Source organism: Amblyomma americanum, chromosome 7 (assembly GCF_052857255.1).
Source record: "Amblyomma americanum isolate KBUSLIRL-KWMA chromosome 7, ASM5285725v1, whole genome shotgun sequence".
In the NCBI taxonomy this organism is placed as follows: domain Eukaryota; kingdom Metazoa; phylum Arthropoda; class Arachnida; order Ixodida; family Ixodidae; genus Amblyomma; species Amblyomma americanum.
In genome coordinates this window covers 92261945-92283472 of record NC_135503.1, presented here as the reverse complement: position 1 = coordinate 92283472, position 21528 = coordinate 92261945, and the positions used below count along the sequence as shown (strand labels likewise).

The following is a 21528-nucleotide window of genomic DNA, read 5'->3' as shown; positions in this document are numbered from 1 at the left end:
CGGTGAAGGCGATGGAGGTGGTGGTGATTAGAGTATGTGAGGGTCTGAACTCACCGTAATAGGTCGGAGTCTTCGAGAGAAACGTGTTTGTGGGGGGAGGAGGGTAACGGCGCCTGTTGAGAAGCAAGGCTTATATGAGTGTTGTGTAGTGGTTGGATAGGGGGTGAGTATAATCTCTAGTTGCGGCATCAGCCCTGATGTTTCTAGCCAGGCCCTCGTGTCAGCGAACCCAGGTAATGGCGCCGACTTGTTGGAGTGTATGATGACCTAGGATGCGGAGAGCTAGCTTGTCTTAAGACGCAACCGCTTGTGCAAGCTCGTCATGCAGCCTGTGAGTCGGTGAAGATATGTGAGCTCTGAGAATGGGTGTCACTCATTTTAATGGTGAGGGCAATAGCAATCGCTTGAGTGGCGGTGTAGTCCGGAGCCAAGAAGGAAGTGGCCAGGTATGAAGTGTTGGCGCTGTCTTCTACTGCGCCAGATTAAGTTTTTGGGTGGGCATGAAGCCACAGTCCACGTAGATAGCTGTGGTGTCCTATCCATACTGTCTGCTTAGACGTCGAAGGCGGGCCTGTCTTCTGGTCGTCCGAAGTTCGTGGTGCATGTGGCCAGGGATAGGGTCAAGGTGTAGATGGGTGCGGATGTCATTCGAGAGTACGCCTGTGAGGACAATGTTTGAGAGACCTAGGGCCGCCAGTGTGGCAGAGAATGGCTCTGCCTGCTGAGTTAGTGAGCAAACGAGTGCGTTGGGAGGTGAGGATCGCGTAACGGAGTTCAAAGGGGCTGTGAATGCCCAGGGCATGCAGGCGGGCCTTGGACGTGCACATTGGAAGGCCGAGAGCAGTCTTGTGGAGGGTGCGGATAAGGACGTCGAGCTGATTCAGATTAGTGCATGTGAGGTGGTGATAAGGGAAGTCATATTGCATGCGGCTGATGGCAAAGGCGGCGACTAAACGAGTGGTGTCTTCCTCATACATATCATTGCGGCGCCCTACTATGCGGTGCCCTACTATGTGGCGCATCAAGTGGGCAATGTTAAGGATGGATGTGCGAAGAGTGGTGATGGTGTGGATGGGTTTGCCGCCGTGCTGGATCCAGAGACCAAGGACTCGCATAAGCGGAAGCTGCACGATGCAAAGTTTGTGAATTTGTAGGCAGATAGGGCCGGGTAATTCGTAGGGGTTTCCGTGACATCCCCAGGATTCTGGACCATGCGCCTCGAAAAACCGGTCGCGCCATCTCGCGACAGCCGGCGGCGCGGCGGCGCGTAACTCAATGGCGACGAAAAATAAAAATTGATATTTCGTCGCGCATAACAGTTAGAAATTAGCTCTCTCGCCTAGATGTTAAATGCATCTTAAAGTTTCATTTAGTCGAGTTTCATCGATGTAGCTTACATATTGCGTTTGCCATGAGCAATGATCTGTGACAGCATGGAGCCTATGGCGAGGTCCTGAAAAATACCCCACTTGACTTCAATTTATCGCTCACTACAGCCCTATTTTAAAATATATCGACAAGCTCTAGCAGGTTCACGTAGGGTAATGTCCTACCTTTAAGGAAGTATAAGGTATTTTACATTTCAATGGCGTAAAAGTCTTCCTGGGCTATTTCACTATTGATCATGCATCATCAGCTTTTTCATGAAACGTGTGGCGCCCTCTCTCGGTGCGTTGAAAAGGCACACGTCCCTGCTCGCGGCCGGGCTCGAGTAGCGGAGGCGGCTCGATTCCGGCCGTGCCCTGCTACAGTGTCCCTGCTTTGGTAGGTTGCTTTGGGAGGTTGAGCCTGCCGTACGAATGCGCAGTTTTATCAAAAGTGCCCCCATCGGAGGGAGGCTATGGACATGGGCTGCTACATAAAATGCTACAAGAAAGCGTGTGCCTTCTATGAGGTATATAGAGGAAATTATAAGAAGACTCTTTTGCTTGACAGGTACATTTTTCATTAAGCGCGTACAGTGACCACACCGGCATAGGTGATAGTAGAATTGCGTACGCAATAACAGTGCAAAGCAATGAAGCTTCTAGGTACTTTCGTTCAAGCAGCGAAATTTGTAATTCCCGGACGCTCATACTTAGAGCTCACTCACCGATACTTGTATATGGTTCTTGCACTGTGCATTCAAAATTGTAAAATCGTGTCTTAATGTCTACATTTCAACACTCATGTTATTAGCCTCAATAGCAGAAAGCTCTTCCAATCTTTTGTCGATGTGGTGCAAGTGCAGCAAGGATGCGTTGAAGTGAATGTTGCATGTGTTGCACATAAGAGGCGGCCAACCTGATGCTGCGTTTTAGGCCAGTAGGTTATTTGTCCAATGTAACAATTAGTAGTGTGGTAGTTCACATTTTTGTCTAGGTTGGTAAAGTGCTTCTCACGATTCGATCGTTTGCCGTCGAGAAGGGGTTTACCATTGCTGTAGTCGATGCTAGTTTCGGCCATTCTGTCAAAGATGTACGTGAAGGATGAACCGCTAACGAAGACTTCTTAGAGTGGCATGCTGGGAACTATTCTGAAGAGTGTGCCATCAGTTCGGCAAGCCAGTAACTACGCCGTTACCCACAGCAGCAATCAAGAGTCAAACTCTAGTTAAATGTTCTTGATTATAATTTAAATCTGCTAAGAAATGAACAGAAGTTATTGTCGGATAACACGATGTTTAAAAGATTACTGGTTTTCTCCAGTACGGTGACTCGGCGCTCCACTCAACCCGTTTGTGCAATGCGCCGCTAGCGCGATTCATTAGCGACAGGACGCTACATGCTGGCGGCCCTGAATACGCAGTGAATTTACCGTGTTGCGAATATGTGCAACAATACCCATAAGCACTTTCGCACGAGTGGCGCGAACATATATTTTTTTTTTGCATAAGTTCCAAACTACCCTCGTTTTTTTTTTCTGCCGCTCTCCTATCTACTTTTCGCTATCCTCTCTCTTTGCTTTTAATACCACCGGTTGCAGTTCCAGTGCTTGAGGGGTTAGATAGCAATCGCTGGGCCGGCAACATTTTTAGCTTCCTTTTTGTATTCTCGTCAGTTGTTGTTGCCTCTGAAGCTGTTGGCAAACTACTACTTCTTGGATGTGTGACTCCCGGGGAGTTAGCGCGGCTTTTTAAGCGCACAAACCGCGGGAGTCAGAAGAGGGAGCCGTTTCCACGGAACGATCCAGGGACTTTTAAATGTGCCATGCATCTCCATGTTCCTGGTGCTGGCTCCCTTCCCCTGTCGAGCGGACGGAGAGAATTTCAAGCCGTGGAGAGAAGGGGTTGGGGGGGGGGGGGCGATGAAAGAACAACTTAAATCGCGAAGAAAAGTTCGGGGAACCTGAAATAGCTTCAAGCCACGAAGAAAAGAGCCACCGAGAGCCCGGCGATCCTTCCATTGTTATAAACCGGACCCCCCTTCCAAAGCGTACACGAGCGCCCGCGCGCTGATGCCGACATCTAGCACGGACGCCTCACCTAGGCTTGCTGGCGTCTCCTGCAGTGCGCATGCGCAGACCGGTTTCGGCTTACGCTAAGAGCGCGTACGCCCAGGAAGGGCCATTCGAGTTGGCGCCTCTAGGCCTTTTTTGGGGTGGGATGACTGTCTTTGAAGTGGCACAGGAGGCCTCCGATAATGATGTCCGGCTTGTGTGTAGTTTGCATCCCTTCCTTTCTGAGAACACTGGCCAAGGTTTTGCAGACACCCTTTACGTACTAACTGCATACGCGTTTTTGCCACCAGCGTGTCCTTAGCATAAGCATATCGAGTTGTTTTCGTTGCATCCTTTTCAGTTTTAGATGATACATCGAGTGAAGAATCTTGGGTATCCATTGCCTAGAAATGTTTTCTTTTGCTGATGATGAGTTTTAATGGCGCACTGGCAACCTCGCACCAAGCGCAATGGGTTGAAGTGTTTTCTTCAACACAATGTTAGGTGGAAGACCATTTTCCGAGCACTTCAACTCAAAGAAACCAAGCGCCAGGCTTCGAGAAAACTTCTACCCATTGGAAATCAGTGGGTACACGGCGACACTGCGGAACGAATCACACACCGTCCTCGAGCCGCATGCTCAAAGCGATGTGTCATTGCTGTTGTCGCTGATTTTAAAACAAATATGCAAGAATTGGGAATCGTCTTAACCAAAACTTGCTTGAATTCCACCCTACCCTTAGGGCACAATTTTCAGCACTGTTCCACCCAAAAAGGCTACGGGAACAAGACGCACAACACGCAGCATCAAACGGATGAAGAACGTGGAGAGGCGGTAAGGGAAAGGGCCAAGGATGATTTGAGCAGGTGCATAGGTACGGAGAAATTCTGTTTCAAGAGCTGCACGGGCAGCCGGTAGCAGGGTGGTAAGAGGGAGGAAGAAAAGGACAGTGGGGAGGGGTCTCCTGCTGTGCCTTTGCCTGCCTTTGTTTTTTCTCCTTTTACTTTTCCTCGAATCGTGGAGCACAGTCCACGGTTGCTTTCTGGATGCGCTATGTTTCTGTTCCCAATGGTGCGAAGCACGAGCTGCACGACATAGTCGGCGCCTCTGCGAAAACGGCCCGGAAAGGTCATGGACGCATTCTTGCCTCAAAGGCTGTCACAAAAAAAAAAACTTACAACCGCTAATGTGTCAGTCCTGGCAAAGGGTTTCTCCACACGCAGACAAAAATCTCCCAAAAAAGACATCAGAATTTCTGCAGAAGATTCTTTACTGCCTTCCGCCAAGCTAAGGAATTCCACCAGCCTTTTTAAAAGCACAGCGCATGGCACAGGTAGACAGTGCCACCAAAATCAATTTCGGACGAGTTAGCGTGGTTACGCCAGTTGCAACTAGGCTATTTCAGGCTATTTCGCATGGTCTCATGACGTAACATTTAGCCCGGCGAGCAATGAGCACTCGACCGTATAACCAGCCAACAGCCACCCGCTAGTGCACTTCCCATCTCGGACATGTGACGGCGCTTGGTCATGTCACCAGGTATCGTAATCTAGTATCTTAACCCCGCTCAGCCACAGCGTTTAATGCCGGGATGCATGAGGCGTTTTTACGGCGTGAGGCCGGCGACCTTCACCCGATGGTGAGCGCCGCCACCAATGTGGACCTACCAGATAATTTTCGCACGTCGTCCGACGACGGTTGATGAGGCGGCGGCTGACGCGAGCGAATAGGTGCGCAGAAAGCCCGCTCTTTTCCGATATGACTGCTTGCGCACGTCGCCGTCGACGAGGCCGCCATGGCCGACGAGCACGTGGCGACTTGGGGGGCGGGCATGGAAACGTGGCTGCCTTGAAGATAAACGATTCATCAAGCATAGCATGTCTTTTTTTTTATGGGGACATGAATTACTGTCGTATGAAAATGGGCGCGCGCGTTTCCTCAAGGCCGGTGGAAGAAAACCACGCGCGCAAAAAGCCTGTGTTGTCTCGAGCGTGTGGTTCTCGATATCTGGACATGTTCATGCGGAGTAATGTGATGAAAAAAAAAATCCGAGGGATCTGGTTGCATGTTACATTCTCGAATTTCCTGTTTACATTATCCCTACGTCATAAGACAGGCCGGTGATCAGCCATGGAACTTAAAAGCTTCACATCCTGAGCCGGCTCTCGCCCTCCTAACCAAGCCAAACTTGCGACAAGCCAAGTGGGAGCTCCGCTTTTTTGCGCCACTGCATGCAATGGACTCTACCGTGGCGCGCGCGCGCACACCCACACACTCAGCCCAACACACACACACATGCAGAAAAAGGCAGTGAACTAGGGCACCAGAAAGTCACGTGCATGCAGGTACAATTCCTATACAAGCGCATCCCGAAAATGGTTACACGTTTAAATGGTATTATTCAATAATTTGTACGCTGAGCAACCTGTCACCATACTTGTGTATAAATGCAGGAAACACATGTTGTGTGCAAGCAGCCTAGGTAAAATGATCAGCGCCGTTCGTAAGTAGAAGGCAGCATATTTTCATTTTTGCGAAAGCATAGCAGCTCATAAGGAGGAAAATCAGGCGTTGTCCTCCCCAGAGGTTTGGAAAAACCACGTGACCTAATCAGAAAAAGAAAAATTAAGTTTCGTAATTAAAATACTTTCCGAAGTGGGTTCCGCACTCACGAAGGGAACCCGCCGCATTGGCTCAGTGGATAGGGCGCGATGTCAGTGCACGCTAAACATCCCCAGGTGGTCTAAATTATTCCAGAACCCTCCACTACGGCACCTTTTTCTTCTTTTTTTTTCACTCCCTTCATTTTCCCTTTACGGCGCGGTTCAGGTGTCAGCCGATATGAAAGACAGATACTGCGCCATTTCCTTTCTCAAAAAACCAATTTTCAATTTTTACTTTCAAGGTTAGTTTCTAAAATTGGTTTTGAGGAAAGGAAATGGCTCAGTAACTGTCTCACATATATCGGTGGACGCTCGAACCACGCCGTGAGAGGACTGACCTCTGGCCCACTTGAAGGTCAAAACCGTAAGCACCGCGAAATCGTTACGAGGTAGCATAGTGAAGCTTTCGCATCAAAAGTGAAGGAAAATAATGTTGCCGGCCGTGGCAATTGCTATCTAATATCTTAACCACCCGAGCTGCAGCCGGCGGAGGAGAAAGGGAAATGATATCGAGGAGAAATATAAAGGGGAGCGATAGCAAGGAAGCACAGGATCGAGTATTCGGGTGTGGCTCAATCCCCGCACACCGTTACCTCATATGGGCCCCTGCTCATCAGGGGTTGGCAGGAAACGAGGCAGCAGACGCAGCCGCCCGCGCGCTCTCTCACCGGGCTGTTTTCTCCTCCCCATCCGATCAGGAACCCGATTTTAATCCGGTCTATACATTCAAAGATATTACAACATATTATCAAAATTGTCATCGCCTTTACCCTAGTCCATGTAAAGGCCTGAAGAAGGCGGATGAGCGGCTCCTTCTCCGCCTTCTCACCAATACATTGCTGTGCCCGGCAGCGCTAAAACATTTTGACCCCTCCTTTAGTGGCAGCTGCCCACACTGTAGTGCAGTGTCCTCTGACACCTATCACATGGTTTGGGCCTGCCCCTCCAACCCCGCTATTCCCCCCATCCCCAACCCAACCCGGGAGGACTGGGAGGCGACCTTGCTCGGCTGCCACGACTTACAGGCCCAACAAGCCTTAAGCCCCAACTCGATGGACACATCCTACGCGTACCAGCGGAGCGCCTACGCGCACGGGCGTACGCTGGATACTGTCTGCGCATGCGCAAAGCGCGACGCGCGCGCAGGCGCGAGCAGGGGCAGATATCTGTCCATGTCAGATATCCGCGCCTGAGCGCGCGCGCTTGCGCGCGCGTCGGAAGCGGGGTCCGGTTTACAACAATAGGAGGACGGCGGGGGCTCTCGGGGACTCTTTTCTTTATGGCTTGAACCTATCCCAGGTTCCTGGAACGTTTCTTCGCGGTTTAAGTTGTCCTTTCAGCGCCCCCCAAATCCCCTTACTTCACGCTTGAAATTCCTTCGGTCGACTCGAGAGGGAGAACGCCCCAGCACAGGGAGCATGGAGGTGTATGACTTTTTTCGACGCTTGGCACGGCGCAGCGCTGGGCGCGTAGGCGCTCCGCCGTAGCCTAGGATGTGTGCATCGAGTTGGGGCTTTAGTCGGGCGCGCCCGGGCGGCGGCAACCGCCACTGGGGTCCCATACTAGGGACCTCCACCTAGTGCTTGTACGGATCGGTCCCTTACGGACTGATCCAAACATACCTCCTATTCATCCGTAATAAATGTTTTCACCACCACCAATCCCCGGTCCGCTTTCGAAGGGGGATGCCATTCACATACCTCGCTTAATATCTCATATGGGCCCTTGAGGCTTGGGTGTTACGCATATTTTTGAAAGTATGGCGGAATGCTTGGCGTAACGCACTCTGGCACAGGTCAGCCCGGTATTGCACTGCCTCCGGGATTGGCCCGTGGCCTACGGGCTATTGCGCGCGCTTTTCTTCTGTCTCTTTACTCCCATCTTTCACCTCCTACTATCAGCACGCAGGCAGCTGGGCGTGGCTCCGCATTGAGCCAGTAAGCAAGCCCGTGCTTTTCCTTTCGTCCTTCTGTCGACAACTCAACTCAACTCGAAAAAAGGAAGGACAGGGGCTCGAGCTGGATTTGGGTATCGTCGCCTTCATCAACTTCCATTCGGGCGGCATGAACTGATCAGCTTGACTGGCCATTGCATTAGAGCAGCCCGCCATCGCCGCAGCCGAACACCACGCTGCAAGCTTTCTCCTTCACAGCTCGTCAGTAGACTTAATTGTTGTCCGTAATTTTTTTCCCCGTTGCGAAAAAACTTGACAATTATGGTGAGTCAGGTTATAACTGCAACCTCTTTCGAAAAAATAAAAACACTGACGTGTAAACAAATGCGCAACACAAGGTTCTTACTGATGCTTATACGGCCGCTAGTTCTGTTCTGTCACCAGTCATCAGATTTTCTGTACAGCAAAACACCATTTACCATGAAGACACAGACCGTCCCACGGGGAGAAGTTGGGTGCAGCGCTAAAAAAATTCTATTCCACGCATTATGCTCTGGACTCACTGAGTGATAGCTGGGCCTTGGCACAATTCTGGAACGTTTAGCCATATCTTGTGTGATGTGCATATATACCGCCAGTAGTTTTTGACAAATGGCCCCTCAAAGTCGGACAAAGACGGGGCGTGTACACCGCTTCAACCCCAACCCGACTTCTTTCTTGTCTTGCACCGCAGCAAAGGAACAGACTAGGGGAGCCGCGCAGTCAGCCCGTTTCGAACACGCTGGGTGGAAAAAAAAACAGAAACGCGAAGGGTGCCCCCCTCCCGAGGAGCTTGGCTTGAGGGGAGGACACACAAAGCGGACAATGGGCGAAGCTTACTAGCGTCTCTCTCTCAAACCGGGAGGAAGAATGTAAGAGAAGGAGGAGGAGCTCAACTTCATGCGGCCCGTGGTGGCGGCGTTGTGAACTAGGAGCGGATGAACCAGAATCTTGGCCATGATCCGAAGAACTTCAGATTTTACGGGGCATATTGCATGCCGCTTTGCGTGACAAGCGTCTCGACCGTTTGAATGACGTTTTTTCAGGGCTGCTTTCTTATCCGCTAGGCAGCCGGGGCCGGACCAGAGGATGATATCGTCGGCATACATGGTGTAGCCGATGTCTTCGTGTGCTGCTAAATAGAGTGCAAGTGGGGCCATGGCAAAGTTGAAAAAAAGGGGTGTGAGGGCAGCCCTATGGGGGGAGGGGGTGCCCTTGTTGGATGTGTGGAAGGGTGGTGATCGTGTGAAGCAGATGCCAGTTGTGGAAGTGCGATTAGGTTGAAAGACAGAGACGTACTTAAATTTGTGAGAGCCGCAGTTTATGTGGGTGACGCCATCTATAATAGCGGTGTGGGCTATGTTGTCAAACATCCCTTAATATCCAAGGTACACCAGCGAGTACCTCTCGCGGAAGCAAAAGGAAAGCTTCTTGAGTGGAGTGAACAGAACGGGATACAAGCATGTAACGGGGAAACAAGTCATGCTCTTCTAAGTTTGGAGGCGGGTATGAATGACCCATTCGTACAGCCTCCCAAGGCAGGGGGTGAGGGAGATGGGTCGAAGCGCCGAGATGGATGGCGGTTTTTTAGGTTTCGGGGATAGGATAACTTCCGCGGGCCTCCATTGTGCAGCAGATAACCCGGGATCTATAGCTGGTCGCTAATATGTCGTGTGAGAGCTTGGTAAGCCTCAGTGGAAAAGTTGCGTAGGGTGGCATTGCTGATTTTATTCGCTCCTGGTGCACCGGATCTAGTGGCGGATCACGCAGCGGCATTCCATTCCATTCCTTCCTCAGTAAAGGGTTACTCCATGAGCATTATAATCTTGCACACTAGCATTTTTGAATCTGAATGGTCCAAGGTAATTTTGAGCACTCATTTTGTATCATATTGTGGAGCCCGCTTTTCTATGTATACGTTTCAAGAACAGCTGCCTTCCTGAAGGAACACCTGGAAATTTGTCGGCCGCTGATATTTAATAATTTTTGTTGCACGTCAAATGTTGATCCTGTCTCCTTCAACGCTCTTCATAAGCTTTTACCCTTAAAAACAGATAGTAACGCAACTCTCAAATCGTACTTGCAATGTTGCCGCTCGTCTGCAAGCACCGGATCTAGTGGCGGATCACGCAGCGGCATTCCATTCCATTCCTTCCTCAGTAAAGGGTTACTCCATGAGCATTATAATCTTGCACACTAGAATTTTTGAATCTGAATGGTCCAAGGTAATTTTGAGCACTCATTTTGTATCATATTGTGGAGCCCGCTTTTGTATGTATACGTTTCAAGAACAGCTGCCTTCCTGAAGGAACACCTGGAAATTTGTCGGCCGCTGATATTTAATAATTTTTGTTGCACGTCAAATGTTGATCCTGTCTCCTTCAACGCTCTTCTTAAGCTTTTACCCTTAAGGACAGATAGTAACGCAACTCTCAAATCGTACTTGCAATGTTGCCGCTCCTCTGCAAGCAAACAGGTGCACGTATTCCGCGTACGGGCTTTTATTTCCGTAAGCGGCGTTTCTTTGTAAGATTTTGAAGCGTACTAAGGTAATTGATTGGAATGCTGGACACTATCCTGCAAAAGCTGATTAGTGATCACTGCACGCGTGCTTTTATAGGGACAGAATGACGATAGCAGCGTCACACGTTCGCGTGAAGAATGTGGCTGTAAAAGCGCCAAACATTGTCGTGGAATTAAACAGCTCATTTTTAATTTGAGTTACACATGAAATAAATGTTTTTTGTAAGAGCTTGGATCAAAGGTTTAAATGGAATGTATGTTTCCTAAAGATCTCAGCCGAGGCACTTCAAGATTTGAGCCTTCTGTCGTAATCCGACAGCAAATCTGTCGTCGAATTGGCCTTGATGCCCTCGACCTAGAACGTGCCAAAATGATTATCGGGGATAGTCGGACGCGGTATTCGGTTCTATGTTGCGCTGCCTCTGATGTCCATGTACGTCTCAGACTATTTTGTGCAATGATGTACCTCGCCGCCATCCATGCGCACTAGGAATGACACGGACACTTCACGGCAAAGGCAGCAGTCGCCTTTTAGTGAAGCCATGGAACAAGACTTCTGGCATAAAACGAATCACCAAGCGTGCATGTTTCATGAAAGGGAGAGGAACAACAGGTTCTTGCAGGTACTCCGTTCGTAACTTGACTTACGCCAACCGCACTCTTCGCGCCGTTGCTTTGTTCGAACGCTTCCTTTACTTCTTTCCACATTCGCTCAGCTCTGCCTACTAACTGGATGATATACTGCGGTGCATGGAAGAAAATTTTTATTTGTTCACTTCTAAATGCTGTTACATTGTCTAAGACGATAACGCCTGTAGAACCGTGAGCTAGTGTTAAAAGCTTGCGCAGTATAGGGAATACTACTGACGTCGTCATAAATGGCAAAACTACCACGTCTGCTCAATTAAAGAATGCATTTGCAACAGCTAGAAAACAACTAGGAAACTTTTACTTTCCCCAAGCAAGGCGAAATCAATCTACAAACGACTGCATGGCTGGTCTGGCTTCCTCCAGAAACGAAAAGCTGCCTCAGGGCCGCGTTGGTGATTCCTCTGATACTTGCCCCAGTTCTCTAAAATTTCCTGCATTTCTTCATGAGAGTTTGCTCCCCACAACAATGCCATTTCACAACAGTCGTTTCAGAGTGATTTGCATGTAACAGCCGAAGGATAACCTTTCTTCCAACTTGAAATACCTCGAGTCTGCTACACGAGAGAATGAAATCGGAGGCCAGTTCTGTTCTTCTCGCTTTGTACGTTGCGAAGGCGTTATTGAGCTTGGCTGATGATCAACTGGACAGAATTCAGCCCACTTGGCCATTCTCCGTATTGTGCTCCATGGCTGACGCTTGTAGTGATATACACTCGACTGTTTCTACAAGCAAGTTGTCACTCAGTGGTATGCGGTTTGTCGTAGTGATCTGGCACAGGAACTCTCCTCAATGCGTCGTAGTTGCTGATGCGTGGGCCTTAATGGTACTTCATGGTGTGCTCATATGCGGCCAACTACAAGTCGATGTATTCTGGGCGAAAGTTCACCTCGTAACCGTTTCTTTTTATATAAAAGTCTCAGAAGCGTCATGGGGTCGGTAATGATGAAACTTGTTTACGCCGTACGGCACTGCTTAACCTTCGCTTCGAATTAAAGTATAGTTAAGTTTATTAGGCCCCTATATCTTCGACGCATAAGCTACGCAATGTTTAGTTTCATCTGCTTCTTTGTGCGCGAACACTGCTCCTACACCAAGAAGAAAACATGAGCAGATTCCACGTGTCGTAAAGCAGAAGTACGGAGTCCGATGTCAATGATACTGTCAGGTCCTGGAAGCCTTGGCTGTTCTGCTTAGTCTATGATGAGCCATTTTCCTTGTCGGTAAGACGACGTAAAGGTTCTGCCACTTTTGCTTTTTTGTTCTGATACCTACTGTTAAATCTGAAAAGTCGCAGAAATGATGGCAATTCCTTCTTTAAAAGATGGTGCTGGTGGGGGCTTCTGCCTTCCTTGGGCTTGGGTGCTGATATCTTGTAAATGGCTTCCGTCTTCCTCTGACTTCGGTGATTGCCCGTAGCGTCAATTACGTGACCGAGAAATTCTTTGCTCATCTTGCAGAACCCTTATTTTTCATTTGCACGTTTGACCGTGAATTTCGCAGTGGCTTTAAAATACTGCAGTTTTTGTGCATGTTCTTCTTCTGGACTCCACGAGAACAAATTATCATCAAGATGTGCCTTCACTCTTCGAATGCGTGCCAGCAGCGCGTTGATCTCTCACTGAAAAGGCCATTGCGCCACAGATACGGCGATTGGAGGTCTACGAATTTTAATTAGTCCCTTCATCGTGATTACAGTGTGGATTACAGCTGACGCATCATCAAATACAAACTGCAGATAATCGCACGCTCAGTTCGGTTTTATGAAAAATCCGGTTGAGCCTAAAGTGGACTACATTTTACTGGTAAAAATAGAAAGAAACAATGACGCATGCTGTTTCTGTGTGAAGAATGGCCTCCGCAGAAACAACAAAAATTGCCAAGTCGCTACGCTTCTGCTTTAAAAAAAAGTTGTGTATTTATATAGATCAGAAACATTTTGGAATATGTATTGGAGCTATAGCAACGGATCATCATCCGCTTCCTCCCAGTGACAAGGTTTTTGTTTTCTGAACCAACATAATTATGTTGTATTTCATAGTTTGAAAATAGTTTTGTGAATACCCATCGTTCTTTTTCGATGTATCGGGCCAAGACAGATTTTTAAATAAATAAATGCTTGTCGACAAAATGCAGTTCTTTTGGTTTCGCGCTCACAGCAGGGATGTAATGATTTTCACGAATGATTTCCGGGCTAAAATTTGTGTTTCGGGTAGAAGGGTGTTTAGCTTTACTAAAATTGGATTCTGAAAAATTGCAGCTTTAAGTATACAGGCTTTAAAGCCCAGCATCACGGGGGCTGCCATCTTTGATCACGTCAGCACGCCGCCATTACACTCCTCCTGACTGCTCGGCGCGCGCCTCTTGCGATGGGTGCTGTGCCTGATGGCTCGGTTCCCACAAGCAGTGTTTCGGCCGATACGGTTGTAAAGGAGTGGGCAGACGACACTATGGTTTGGCCAAAGCTTCAAAGCACATGTGAGAGCCCTAATTTGATCACTTGAGGGGTGAAAACGTGATCGGGCTTCATGTCGCGGAGAGACACTCAGCTCTTCCTCTTCGAGCTAAGGGAACGATCGCCTGAATGCTTGTTTTTTCATCCACTGAAGGCTTTTCTGGATGTTTTTATCGTTATTTTCTAAAACGGCAGGGTTTAATGCTCCTGCGACAGCGCAGGTCGCTGTCGTGTTGTGTCCATGCATGCAGACCCCGCTCTAAAACGCTCACATGCCCATCGCACGCATTTGCTTACAACCTGTTAGCGGTGCTTAAGAAACAAATATTTTCTGCTGGTTTGTTAAATACAGAAAGGCGACACTAATAAATAGACATACAAATGTTTACTATTATGGTAGCAGTACCATGCATAAAGCAGTGTTCACGAGCTGGCGTGCAATCGTTTCGATGAATTCCGCGATATTATTGTTAGAACACGCTAATGAAAATGCGTGAGTACTACACGAAGTCGTCGAAACCGCTCCCCATTGGTTTTCTGTGGCAGTAGTCTTAACTGCTCAATGCGAGCGATGTAAAAACTTTAAAATAAAGATTTCGCTAGACATAGCAAGAATGAACCATTACCTTATCTATTTCTGTAAAAGTACCTTACAATTTTCTGATAGTGATAATTTTTGACCAAGAACGTTGGACATGTTTGCATCAAATGCGCTATGAAGCCTCTTTTGGGTAACATGGTCATTGTCCTTTTGTTCTTGCTCTTGGCACAGGCTTGAATGAACTCCCATTTACCATTTCTTTTTCTGTTTTGGGAGAAGAACAAGCCATCGCTGTCTTCAGACTGTTTTTGAAAAACACAATGTAGCTGCGAGATTTCAGAAGCTCCACAACTTAAACACAAAATGCAAAAAAAGATACCGAGGGCAGCCCAACAACGACACTCAGTGCCAGGGAGCTTCAAAAGAGAACTGTAAAAACTGGGAGCTTTGCCTGCAATATATTGAATGAAATTAATAAAACTAATACTTGTTATCGTTTTTTTTGCTTGATAGCTAAAAAACAGATGACATAAAACATTCGTGCCTGAAGACATGATTAGTTTAAACTGCGCTTTAGCATGGTTTGCGGCATTTTTCAATGTCTTCCAGTGTTGATATGAGCACTGGAGGATGTGCTGTTCTTACTCAATATTTTCCGAGACAAAAATAAAATATTTACTTTTTGCTCTTAAGGTGTGCTTTATGGCTTTGCGCGACATAAAGACGTTCTTTTGCGTTTAGCTTTGTTGTTGAGCGAGACGCTGCATGTTTTATTATCTCCACAGCTTACGCTCAAATAAATAAACGCAAGGTATTGACCTTTTTGCGGGGCTAGTTGGTCCCTTTTCACATAAGTGAAACAGCGCGAAAGGTGAAGCCCGAATGCGAAACGAAGAAGGGACAGGAAAGAGTGCTAAACGCAAACCGTTAAAAAAGAGCCGCACTTGCCTTCACAGCTCTGAACGTAAAATCCTACACATCCTCTGCCAGCAGCCCTGTTTGCCAGGACGAAGTCAAATTGGCTATTTCCGCTCTGCACAAGTCTCCTGGCCCGGATGGTTTGAGTAGCGAATTGAACAAAACGTTTCCGCCTTGCTTGGCGCCTGTCTTGTTGGAAGTATTCAGGGCTCCTTACGATGCTGGCCATACCATACACGTTCCGAAAAGCACAGATAAGCGCCGGTTGAGGGCTGTCGAAGGGCACCGTCAGATTTAATTGTGCAATGTAGACTATAAAATATTCACAAAAATCTTTTCTTCCCGCTTGCAGCTTGTTGCGCTGGATTTAATTGGCTCACATCAAGCATGTGGCATTCGAGGCAGCAGTATCCAAACTCATATACATATTGCACGTTCGGTGTTGGAGTCGGCAAAAGATGAGGCCGGTCAGGTTGCTATCTTTAGTAAAAGGCGAAAGATTAATGCGTGGTACCGAGGTTGCTGTAATTCAGATTGATCTCTCGAAGGCCTTCGATAAGGTGCGTCATGAGTTCTTGTTTGCAGTTTTGGAACGCGCAAACATCGGGGATGTATTGCTTGAGGGCATTAGACTATTCTACAAATAGTCCCATATAAGGTTGATCGTAAATCGTCAACTTACCAAACTAATACCACTGATCGCGTCTGTTCAGCAAGGCTTCCCATTATCACCTCTTTGTTTGAGATATACCTTGAACCCTTGTGTCATAGTATCATCAAATCTCAAACTATTCCAAGATTTTCACTTGATCAGTCGGAAATTGGAATTCTAGCCTCTGCTTATGACGTCGCCCTTTGCTGTTCAGATAAAAAGAGCGTGCTAGAAGCTATGCATTTAGCACCGCAGTTCTGTGACGTCTCTGGCGCAGCTCTAAATTTGGGAAAATGTAAAGGATTATGGTTGGGTTACCGGGGTATAAAACCTAATAGTTTTGGAGGCTTTAGCTGCGACTCTGATTCCCTACAGTATCTTGGAGTTCCCCTTCATCTGGTCCGAAATTATTTGTCTTATTCAGAGTCACAAATTCTCTCTGTGAGGCCCCAAACGCAGGCGTGGATGGGTCGGGAGCTCTCAATGTTTGCTCGGGCACAAGTCTGCAACGTCTTCTCGGTTGCAAAACTCGTCTATGCGTTGCAAGTGATGCACTGTGCGAGGAAAAAGGTAGAAGCGCTGCAGAAACTATTCGCGACCTTTGTTTGGCGCTCTCAATGGGAGCCTATGCGTTGAGACAATTTGTTTCTCTCAAGGCTGGAGTAGTTGGACATGTTTACTTGTTTGTTCACCACCTTGTTTTCCGGTTTTTCTTCTTCAAAGCTGCAAGCCGCCCATTTCTGCTAGCGGCGCTTAGAAGACGACTAAGCTGTCGCCTGCCTTATCTGTTTGCTTCGATTGCCCATAGCCGAGAAGGGGCTTTGTGGAGTTTCCTGAGGGGGGTTGCTGATACCTTTGATTTCCTGACTGCTCGTTTCTCGTTGCAATAATTGTTTGACCTGTCAAGGAGGCAGATGACAAAAATACTAATAGAATCTCTATTCTCTTTTCCCGTGTATCGGCAGCCGTACCTTGGTTTTATGAAGTCGAGTGTGATGAAGTGAGCTCAGTGAATGTATATTCGCTCAATGTATTCAAACATTTTTTTTAAAGTCCACACTTTTACTCTACCCGTCAAGGTCTGGCTTCGCGCCAAGGCGACTTTTGTGCCATGGTCGGTGAAGTGTCGCCTTTGCGGCCAATCATGGACGATAGACATTTGGTTTGTGTGGTGCCGTCATGCAGTGTTTCTCCGGGGCATACTACAGCGAACAATCGAAAAGTACATTGAGATCTCGCCTTACACATTACGGTTCTTGCCTGTCCAGAAATATTCCGGGATTCCGTGCGATCTGGTAATGCTGATTGGAGTTTTCAGCCTGTGGAAGAGCCGCATGATGGACCGACACGCATGGCCACCTCGTTCATCTAAGTCTCTGTTCAGTGAACAGTGCGCCTTGGGGGGGGGGGATGCTGCACAGGACCGGCCGCCTGAATGGTTGCCAATTCTTGACTCAGGTGCATGCCTCCCGCAATTTTGATGCGCTAATGGAGTGCAGTGTACAAAGGCATGAGAATGTATCTGCATCACGGAATATTATGCGTGTAAAAATTTGGTACTTTAGCGTGTTTTATTTCCACGCAATAATGAAAAAAAGAGCCGTCGTGGCGGAATGGAAGCGCCCTCGTCTAGAGCGCGAAAGGTCCTGGTTTGAATCCCTGCTTCGACGCCGGTTGGGTCTATTCATTGAGTGTGCGTGCCTCTCATTTTTACGCAGCCAACGAATATTTCGGCGCATGCTCAGTAAAGGGCTGTGCCAGGCATGGCGAAATTGGCTTTACATGACGCAGTGAAGGTATCGCTCCAAAACCGATTTCCATGCCCCGCCGCGGTGGCTCAGTGGTTAGGGCGCTCGACTACTGATCCGGAGTTCCCGGGTTCGAACCCGACCACGGCGGCTGCGTTTTTTTGGAGGAAAAACGCTAAGGCGCCCGTGTGCTGTGCGATCTCAGTGCACGTTAAAGATCCCCAGGTGGTCGAAACTATTCCGGAGCCCTCCACTACGGCACATCTCTCTTCCATTCTTCTTACACTCCCTCATTTATCCCTTCCCTTACGGCGCGGTTCAGGTGTCCAACGATATATGAGACAGATACTGCGCCATTTCCTTTCCCCAAAAACCAATTATTATTATTATTATGCGCGTTCTGTACGTTCCTCTTCGCTCGACTCCACTTTCAGGCGCAGCCGAAGGAGGGCGATATACTTAACATTTTCATGAAACGTATATGCATCTTTCAAAATATTCGTGATTAACCGTGCTTTTTGCAGTGTGTGTTCTGGTTTAGGGTTTATGGAGGTTTAATGTCCCAAAGTGACTCGGGCTATGAGGGACGCTGTAGTAAAGGGCTCTGGAAATTTCGACCACCTGGGGTTCTTTAAAGTGCACTGACATCGCACAGTGCACGGGCCTCTAGAATTTCGCCTCCATCAAAATTCAACCTCTGCGGCTGGGATCGAGCCCGCGTCTTTCAGGACAGCAACCGAGCGCCATAACCGCTGAGCCACCGCAGCGGCTACATAGTCTGCGTTCCGCAATAATGTTCTTAATATAGCGCGTCCGAGGAACATGTTAGCCAAAACGTCTGGAAATAGAAAGTTTGCAATAGTGCTTTTTTACTAACTGCTTTCCAAAAGCATGGGAAAAAGGTTGTAGAAACTAGATGTAAATAAGCCTATGTTACAAAGAATCTTCACTTACTTTCAAAGCGATAGCTGTTGGAGTGGCGTTCGCGGAAAAAAAGGACATAAGGCTGTTTGGCAGCACGAAATGCATTACACATACTCGTCAGTTCCTTAGTCGACGATATGATGTGGAGAGGAAAGCTCAAGCACTCTCGCTATTTTACAGTACCCGCGAATATTCTATCAGAGCTTCGATGGAGAGGAAACGCTAAGGGCGCCCATGAGTTCCGCGATGTCAGTGCACGTTGAAGATCCCCAAGTGGTCGAAATTTTTCCGTAGCCCTCCACTACGGCACCTCTTTCTTCCTTTCTTCCCTCAGTCCCTCCTTTCTCCCTTCCCTTACGGCGCAGTTCGGGTGTCCGCCGTTATGTGAGACAGATACTGCGCCATTTCCTTTCCTCAAAAGCCAATTCAATTCAGTTCAATTCACCTCCACTACAGCATCTCTTTGTCCCTTTCATCTTTCACTCCCTCCTTTATCTCTTCCTTACGGCGTTTTTGAGGTATCCACCGAGATGTGAGACCGGTACTGCGTAATTTCCTTTCCTCAAATACCACTAAATAGAAGATATAACAGCAGTCACGTTTGCAAAACTATGGGCCTCTAACACTTTCTTGACAAAAAACGGGGTCCGTGAACGGCGCTACAACCATCCTTCGCAATAATAATAATAATTGGTTTTTGGGGGGAAAGGAAATGGCGCAGTATCTGTCTCATTCATCGTTGGACACCTGAACCGCGCCGTAAGGAAAGGGATAAAGGAGGGAGTGAAAGAAGAAAGGAAGAGAGAGGTGCCGGAGTGGAGGGCTCCGGAATAATTTCGACCACCTGGGGATCTTTAACGTGCACTGACATCACACAGCACACGGGCGCCTTACCGTTTTTCCTCCATAAAAACGCAGCCGCCGCGGTCGGGTTCGAACCCGGGAACTTCGGATCAGTAGTCGAGCGCCCTAACCAATGAGCCACCGCGGCGGGGATCCTTCGCAATGCTGCGAATACTTTTCCTGTTCTCCCCCCCCCCCCCCCCCCCCCACCCCAGTACATGTACAGCGGCGGCAATCGTTGGATCAACTGCGGAGCCTCCACCAATTGTGATTTCATTGGGAAGCACGAAAGAACTGCGGTGTCGACCAGTGGTTACATGACGCTGACCCACTTTCGTCCACATTAGAGCGTCGTAGTGAAAATCTGGGGCTGCAATAACTATGGCTGCGGTGAAGAAAAAACGGTTACAGTCAACACTAACATACCAGGTATGTTATACACTTGCCGTTTTTGCGATGTTTTTGACACTTGGCAAACATTGTCATTAGAAAATTGGTTATTACAAAATAGTTATACTAATGTCGGACTGCATCGATATTTATATGTTGTTTTGTATTTTTAAGGTTCCTGTTTACACAATATGTGCGTGCAAATGTCTGTTTATATTACATATGCACTTTGTTATTGTAACCTTTGTGTACATATGCATCCTTTCCGCTGCAGCCGCCGCGGTGGCTGAGTGGTTACGGTGCTCGGCTGCCGGCCCGAAAGACGCGGGTTCGATCCCGGCCGCGGCGGTCGAATTTCGATGGAGGCGAAATTCTAGAGGCCCGTGTATTGTGCGATGTCAGTGCACGTTAAAGAACCCCAGGTGGTCGAAATTTCCGGAGCCCTTCACTACGGCGTCTCTCATAGCCTGAGTCGCTTTGGGACGTTAAACCCTCATAAACCAAACCTTTCCGCTGCGACTGCTGGATGAAGAAAGAGCCTTTCTCAGGCTACGCGTTTAGCTCTTACTTTTTCTCCTACCTCCTGTATTGAAAGGTTGAATAAACTTCAAACTTCAAATACTTGCGCACACGTACAGATAATATGATTCGAAACTGCCGCTGACTTTTTTTCACAAGAGCACTAGTAAGATATGCTTTATAGTTTAAATTTTATTCTGAAAAAATGTTAAGCAACATATTTTGGGTGGTGATCATAATGCTGTATAATTTATTTTCATCCAGTCGCCCTTATACAGATGACAAAAAAATATGTACATTCTTTAACGAAAAACAGATTCAGATGATCGATAACAGCACTTTTTGCTGTGGTACTATCCACAGCGCCGTTAGGATATTGTAAAAACACCTCGAGCATAAGAAGAAAAAGCCGTTCACTTTATAATTATCTCCATAATAATTTACTTAATAATAAGCAAAATAACAAAGAATACGTTAACGTGATCTCTCTGAATATAAACAGAGTAACTTCACTCACTACCGTGTATGCGCTAAGGGAATAATGGGAATAATATTCCTATGCGTTTCTTACTCATGTTGCTGTGCATTGATGGAATTTCCCCTCTCAATTAAAGCTCTAGGTGCAAATAGCGCCCGTGGCACCTCCATTTCGATGCGGGAAAGTCGCAACAACTCCCTGATCTTGTGACGTAGTGCTGTACGTTAAGTGCCCTCGGGTGGTTAATAATAATAATAATTGGTTTTGGGGGGAAAGGAAATGGCGCAGTATCTGTCTCATATATCTTTGGACACCTGAACCGCGCCGTAAGGGAAGGGTTAAGGAGGGAGTGAAAGAAGAAAGGAAGAGAGAGGTGCCGTAGTGGAGGGCTCCGGAATAATTTCGACCACCTGGGGATCCTTAACGTGCACTGACATCGCACAGCACACGGGCGCCTTAGCGTTTTTCCTCCATAAGAACGCAGCCGCCGCGGTCGGGTTCGAACCCGGGAACTCCGGATCAGTAGTCGAGCGCCCTAGCCACTGAGCCACCGCGGCGGGGCTCGGGTGGTTGCAAATATCTGTTTGAACATTTCTCCTACGACAGAGACTGAAAAAGCGCAACGGAACTAGGACGAGTAGAAGAAACACGAAACACAGGATAGGCGCTACTACCAACATTTATTGCGTCATAAAAAAACAGCACAATTTATACAATTCACATGGTCCACGTGATACACGTCAACCAGTGGAAAGTGCGGAGGAAAACGCCTCCCAACGCTGGCGATCATTACGTAGTGAAAAGGCACTCAAGACACGTGCAATCAGTAACACGCAAAGACACTACTAATCTAAAGATAACCGGATAACAGAAA

At 47.8% G+C, this 21528-nt stretch overlaps 1 protein-coding gene across 2 annotated transcripts in view; it reads left to right on the top strand.

The window, feature by feature from the left end:
• LOC144097332 (uncharacterized) overlaps window positions 1-21528 on the top strand; it is an 89070-nt gene that overhangs the window by 56358 nt on the left and 11184 nt on the right. For both annotated transcript variants that reach the window (XM_077630074.1, XM_077630073.1), the window contains one exon: window positions 19483-19696. In XM_077630074.1, the coding sequence (XP_077486200.1) occupies window positions 19483-19614 (132 nt within the window). In that variant the 3' untranslated portion in view covers window positions 19615-19696. The remainder of the gene's footprint in view (window positions 1-19482; window positions 19697-21528) is intronic.